Source organism: Cucurbita moschata, unplaced genomic scaffold, assembly GCF_002738365.1.
Source record: "Cucurbita moschata cultivar Rifu unplaced genomic scaffold, Cmos_1.0 Cmo_Scf00002, whole genome shotgun sequence".
NCBI classification, from domain to species: domain Eukaryota; kingdom Viridiplantae; phylum Streptophyta; class Magnoliopsida; order Cucurbitales; family Cucurbitaceae; genus Cucurbita; species Cucurbita moschata.
The window spans coordinates 4,802,833-4,809,848 of NW_019268518.1; the positions used below are offsets into that span (position 1 = coordinate 4,802,833).

General features: G+C 37.1%; 1 protein-coding gene across 1 annotated transcript; it reads right to left on the reverse strand.

Moving 5' to 3' along the window:
• Positions 1-202: 202 nt before the first annotated feature.
• Positions 203-2,786, reverse strand: LOC111459313 (alpha-(1,4)-fucosyltransferase-like). The gene is made up of 3 exons (XM_023102160.1): positions 2,213-2,786; positions 937-1,110; positions 203-861 (listed from the first exon to the last, which is right to left on the reverse strand). Exons 1-3 carry the CDS (start codon positions 2,696-2,698, stop codon positions 301-303), a joined length of 1,221 nt encoding a protein of 406 aa, XP_022957928.1. The 5' UTR covers positions 2,699-2,786; the 3' UTR covers positions 203-300.
• Positions 2,787-7,016: the final 4,230 nt, after the last annotated feature.

Sequence of the window (7,016 nt, forward strand, 5' to 3'; positions counted from 1 at the left end):
CAACACAACATTAAGGTCGTCCCCTTTATTCTATGTTGACTCTGACCCCGGGTTGACATTTTAGGAAGCCCGTTTCCACTGCTTTCACTGCCCTGGTCTACCAATGGTAGTGAAAATTCTCTCATTCTCTAATCAAAGACTTGGTTAGATGCGGGATTTACTCCACGAGGTGCGATACAAACGTGGCGTAATATCAAAAGAGTAATTAACTAATGGCTCAATAATGGTAATAAATCAAAAAGATTTTACTGTGATCCTGTATGATTTTTCTACCTACATCCATTTCCTAACTGGGTGAGCTCAAGCATTTCTACCACCCTTTCTGCTCACAGCATCACATACTCGGCACGGCAGCGTGTCGAGGCTTGCAGCACGGGTCATTCTATAGTTACCCAACGTGCGGCATCGTCTCCAAGCATGGTACTCGGCATAAGCTACCGGGTCATTGGCAAGTCGCTTTACATAAGAAGCTAACTCTTCTAACGAGCGGAATTTAGACCCATCAATTATAGAATGTGGAGGGACAAAGTCCCAAACATTTGGGGCACCAAAATAGATCGGAACCGAACCAGAGTCTAGCGCGTAAAATAGCTTCTCTGTCACGTAACTTTCGGTCATCGTGTTTTCGATTGCTAGAACAAATTTGTAATGAGACATTGCGCAATGCAAATGATCCCACCATTTTGGGGTAACACTGCCATCATTCGCACATTCAGGGTACATAGAGAGGGCCATATCCAGTCCGCCTACATTGTTCAAGCACTTGCCAAATGAATGGTGAGGCAGCAAAGTTAGAAGCTTTTCAGCTAGCTGATTTCTTTCGGGAAGACAGCGGGACGACGACCAATAAACGAGCGTATCCTAAGAAAATATCGAAATTGTGAGTATCACATTCCTTACAAAGACGAAAATCAGATTGGTAACGAAAAAACTCACATTGTTTTTAGAAGAAGATACGTGATAGTTTCGACCATTGTGAAAGAGTGCTCCTGCGTAAGTTGACTGAATGTCGTCTTCTGCATGATAACTAACAAATAGATCCTCAAAACCCGAGCGCTTCCGACCAGCCTCGAGATCCATATATACGCGAAGAGGATCTCCCCTGCGCCTCTAGAAAACACTAAAGAGAACCGTAAACAAAATTGATCCAGCCCCAACATAACAATAAGGATGACCATGGAGTTTGTATGAAATTATGTACAAAGGGTATTGACTAAGATAACACATTACCAATACCACCACCAAGCAAGTTTTACTTAGTCCTTGTGATCTATGGTCAACGAATGCAATGATATGTAACATGCTAAAGCAGACAATATCTGCTAGCGGTGGGCTTAGGCTGTTACAAATGCTGTTAGAGCAATACACTAGGCAATGTGCCAACAAGGACGCTTGGGGGTGGATTGTGAGATCCTACATTGGTTGGAGAGGGGAACGAAGCATTCCTTACAAGTGTGTGTAAATCTCTCCCTAGCAAACGCGTTTTAAAATCGTGAGGCTAACGACGATACGTAACAAACCGACGCGGACAATATCAGCTAGCGGTGGGCTTGGGCTGTTACAAATGCTATTAGAGCCCGACACTAGGCAGTGTGCCAGCAAGGACGCCAAGCCTCCAAGGAGGATGGATTGTAAGATCGCACATTGGTTGGAGAGGGGAACGAAACATTCCTTACAAGACTGTGTAAACCTCTCCCTAGTAGACGCGTTTGAAAACCGTGAGGCTGACAACGATACGTAACGGGCCAAAGCAAACAATATCCGCTAACTGTGAGACTAGGCTATTACAACAAAGTCCCTCATTGTTTATCCACTCTTCCAATCCCAAACCATTGAATTTAGATTCTCTGCAACCTTCATTTCCAAGGTTGAAGAACCAATTCAAGACTGACCACAATCACTGAATATCAATGTTAAAGCAGGCCATAATCCATCAGATCATAGTGTACTAAGTAATACTATCTGCAAGCCTCATGACATTATCAATACAAAACACAATACCACCAACAATTCTCAGTTAAAAAACCAAGCACTTCTCAATATCCTACATGATTCAAGCTCTTAGAACTAATCGTGGCTTCATCCAAACAGATCATAAGAACTGAATGAGGCAGAACAAACAATTATCCAAAATCGTGTAAAATGCAACAGACAGAGAGATACAGATAGATCGTAAAATTCAAATTAAGCTATGGAAATTGAAAGAATCGACCTGTCTCGGAGGCGTACTGGTCTCGAAGAACAAGGCGTCAGGTTTATCAGCAAGAACAGAAGATTTAGTCCAAAGACAACTCAATCCGCAAGAACACGAATACAAATTGTCTAAATTATCCGGAATCCATGTCCATCCTTTCACCAACACAGCAACATGAACCAATTTCAGAGCGCGACAATCACCACTAGAATCGGCGCCGACTAGCTGCAGCGAAGAAGACGAAGACCGATTACCCAAACCGCCGCCAATTTTCTCCCGAAACCGATCACAACCGACCTGAGAATCCCATTTATTAAAAGAGGTGATCAAATCAGTGAAAGGATCAGATACAAACTCAACGGCTGAGAGATTCAGATCGTCGGTCGGCGGTACGATGGAAGTGAACGCCGATGGAAATTCAAGAAAACCAGTTAAGAGGAGGATGAAGAATGCGAGAGCAAACATGAAGATGACGGGGACGGTGTTGAATGGCTTCAAGAGCATGGTTGGTTGGAAATGGCGGTCGCCGGTGGGTCTTCTCCCTCCGGCGAGAGAGAGAAAATGGAATGAGTCAGAGAAGGAAGTCCAGACATCCTAACGTTTTACGTTAGAGAATGCATTTTTTATATATTTAAAATATTTAAAATATTGTTAAATTATTTATGTTTTATTGTTTCAATTTGAACATTAGGCCCATTACAATATATTTTGCAATAATTTTAATACACTCGGCCCATTGGATTGAATGTTAGGCCCATGGGCCGAGCAACAAATTTAATTGGGTCGGCTCATTAAGTTTTTTTTTTAATGGTAATATTTGGCCTCGTGAGTAAATAATTGTTTGTTTTAATTGAATTTTAAAGATAAAAATAAATTTTTTTAGTACAATGAATATAGAAATCATATTTTAAACATAAATATAACCCATCTTGAAATAATTATTTTGTAAAAGAAATTATATTGACCGTTTATAAGATTATTGTATAATTTAAAAAAATTAAAAAATATATTTTCTTTTTAAATTTTAGTGAATTAAAATCCCGACCGTAATTGAGAATGAAAGATTTCTCGTAAGGGTGTGTAAACCTCTCCAGACATGTTTTAAAATCGTAAGGCTAACGACCATGTGTAACGAGTCAAATTGGACAATATTTGTTAGTGGTGGGCTTTGATTGTTACAAATGTTATTAGAGTCCGTCACCATACAGTGTGATAGTGAGAACCCGGCGCAGGGTTCGAGGAATAAGACAAAAAATCTTTATTAAATAAAAAATTAAAAAAAAAAACATTCAAAATCTATTGATTATGAATAAGACAAAAAAATAAAGGAAGGAATTGTGTTTTTTGGGATTTTGAGTTGGATTATGAAAGCGACGCGCCTACATGTGAAATGGATAGCCACTTGCTCAAAATAATGGTCATAGCCAATGAGATTATTATGGATTTTTGTGGGGAGTGGGGCGCACGCGCGTGCCTTTGTCGGACCTTCATTCACGCGCCGGGGCCACTCCATTTCTTTCTCGGCCCTTTTATTTTTATTTTTATTTCTTTTAATTTCCGTACATCAGCCGATCCATTTCTTCTAGAATTTCACTTTTTCTTTTTCTTTTTGAATTTTTATAATTACTTTTGCTTTTTTTAATATTTATTTTGTGTTTATTTTTATTTTTATTTTTATAATTTTAAAATGTTGATTTTAATTCCTATAATTTAATTTTTACTATTAAAAAAGGTTTATAGGGTTTGGATATTAAAACAAATAATAATGTGACTGCTAAAATCCATTAAATTAAAAATATTTACGTTAAATTATAAAAAATACTCGAACTTTCCTGGTTGTTTTAAACTACTCTTATTCTGTTAAAAGTTGTAATATTATTCATGCTTGAAAGAACCAACATTCAAATATGTCAACTTTTCGTCCAATATTTTAACGGATTTTCTACCTCAAAAATAATTTTGAATCATTTTTTAATTTTTAAACTGAGAAAAAAGTTTGGGAGGATGCCTCAGCTGCATACATCATTGCACTTCCACTGGACACCTATCGTGATGATAAACGGCTCATCTCGTCGTTTTCTTGAATTCTCAAAACTTATGTCGCTCCATCCTCGTAAGGACAGAGAATCCATCACTATCTTGACTGTGCTACTAGAGGCTTTGGGGAAGTCGGAATAGGAGAGCACTCATCTTGGGGTGGGCTTACTACTTAGATGCTTTCGGTAGTTATCCGCTCTGCACTTGGCTACCCAGCATTTACTGTGGGCACGATAATTGGTACACCAGAGGTGTGTCCTTCCCGGTGGATTTCTAACCACATTCTCCATATGCCCTCTTATCTCTTCCTTCTTCGAGCTCAGGTTATGGAAGAAGGAACCGAGAAGAAAGTATCAGCAACAACAAGTTTTATTACGGGACAACTCATGATGTTCATATCGATCTTTTTATAATGTTCCTGTATATTTTGAGATTTCGTTCATTTTAGTCCATATACTTCTAACAAAACTAAAAATTGGTCAGCCAGTGTAAAGTCATATAGTTGTCTAGTGATATTAGTCGAATATAATAATAATAATAATATTATTATAACCGCCCAGACCCACCTATAAATATTGTCATCTTCCACACCCATATGAAGGGTGATTTGTTCTCCTCCCCAACCAATGTGAGACATCGGCCCATACCCACCTGTAAATATTGTCATCTTCCACACCTTTATAAAGGGTGGTTTGTTCTCCTCCCCAACCAACGTGGGACATCACAATCTACCCTCCTTCGGGACCCAATGTCTTCGCTGGCACTTGTTCATTTCTCTAAGAGACGTGGGACTCCCACCAAATCCACTCCCACAGTCCACCCCCATTTAGGGTCAGCGTCCTTACTGGCACACTGCCTCGTGTCTACCCTCTTCGGGGAACAAGGCTGACACATCGTCCGGTGTCTTGACTCTAATATCATTTGTAACAGCCCAAACTCACCGCTAGCAAATATTGTCCTCTTTGGGCTTTTCCTTTCAGGCTTCCCCTCAAAGCTTTAAAACGCGTCTGCTAGAAGAAGATGTTCACACCTTTACAAAGGGTAGTTTGTTATTCTCCTAAGGGACATCACAATTATTATTATTATTTAATCAAATATTAATTTTATATAATAAATTAGAACAACTAAAATAATATTTTAAACAAATATTAAAAAGAAAAAGGGAGTGAATTATGAGAAGAGCTATTATGTGAGTTGTTGAATTGAAATGTGAAATCCCAAAAAAGGGGTCCAATTATTTATTTATTTATATTTATTATAATAATTAAATTATTTAAAATGGGGTCCAATTTCCCTTAAAAGAAAAGGGCATAAGCATTTGAGGGTCTATTTCCAAGAAAATGGAGATATGGTGACGGGCTGCCCATTCCCTTTCATTCACCTAATCACAATAGGTAATGGGTCATTGTGAAACCCATGTGACCCTCTTTCAACCTCTCCTTTCCTTCTTCTTTTTCCTTTTTATCCCAAAAATAACCCTATCCCGAACCCTACAAAACTCGAAACTTATCTCGTTTCATTTCCCCCCGTCTCTCTTGTAACCATTAATAGGTTTGTCATTTTAACCTAGCGAGAATATTGCTTCTATTATTGAGAAAGTAAAAACGGTTGATTTCTTAGTACAATGAACGCAGGGGTGTTGAAGATTTAAATCTTCGACTTCGAATGAAGGAGTATATGTTAATTTATATGTAACCGTTAAATAAGATATATATATCCAACCCAATTGTTCGAATTTCTTTTTAACTCAAATAAGCTCGTTAAATAATGAACCAAACTAAACTCAACCATAAAATTTTATGGGTTGGTTGGAATGGTTTGTTATTTATTCAAATTTTTGTTTTTAATAAAAATAAGATTGTTAATTCATAAAATATCTATTTAGTTTCGACTTATAAATAAGATTAAGAAAAAATTGGTTGGAAAATAAATAATAAAAAAAGATAATTATGAAATTAAATAAAAATAAATAAATAAATAATATATATTGGTTTTTTTTTTTTTTTTTTTACTTCGGTGTAAAAAATGCAACATATTGGTTGGATTTGACAATTTATTTGAATAAAGGAAAAAAAAAACACAAAAATCAAGTGGGAGATTTGAGGACCAATCCCTTGTCTACCTGTTTGTTGGTGTACAAACATTGAATTTAAGATGGTTAAATGAATATTTACTCACCAAATAAATTAATAAAACATATGCATAGGTAAATTCATGCGGGAAAAAAATAATAAAATAGAATTTATGAGATCTCACATTGGTTGTAGAAGAGGGGAACGAAACATTTTTTATAATGGTGTGAAAACTTCTCTCCAACAGACGTGTTTTAAAACCTTAAGGATATCAATGATACATAATGAGTCAAAACGAACCATATCTATTAGTAGTAGGCTTGAGCTCTTGCAAATGGTACTAGAGCTAGGCACCAAGCAATATGCCAACGAGGACTCTAGGCCCTGAAGGAGAGAGGGGTGGATTGTGAGATCTTACCTTGGTTGGAGAGGCAAACAAAACATTCTTTACAAGGGTGTAAAAACCTTATAACTGAGGCTAATGACGATACATAATGGGCTTAAAGGGACAATATCTGCTAGGAGTGACTTTGAGCTATTATATAATGACACTTTAAACCGACCCTAACTTGAGAATACGAGCAACAAGCACTCTTGCACTCTTGAGCAGGAACTAAACTCTATTTTTTTGTTTAGAATTAGAGAAATTAAATTTATAATTTAACCTAGAATCATCGTGTTCACCGACAAAAAAAAAAAAAAAAAAAAAAAAA

Coding starts and splice junctions, on each gene's coding strand:
- LOC111459313 (XM_023102160.1), bottom strand. CDS start 2,698: ATGCTCTTGAAGCCATTCAACACCGTCCCCGTCATCTTCATGTTTGCT. Junction 1,111..2,212: donor CCAGTACGCCTCCGAGACAG/GTCGATTCTTTC, acceptor AGTGTTTTCTAG/AGGCGCAGGGGAGATCCTCT. Junction 862..936: donor TATCTTCTTCTAAAAACAAT/GTGAGTTTTTTC, acceptor ATATTTTCTTAG/GATACGCTCGTTTATTGGTC.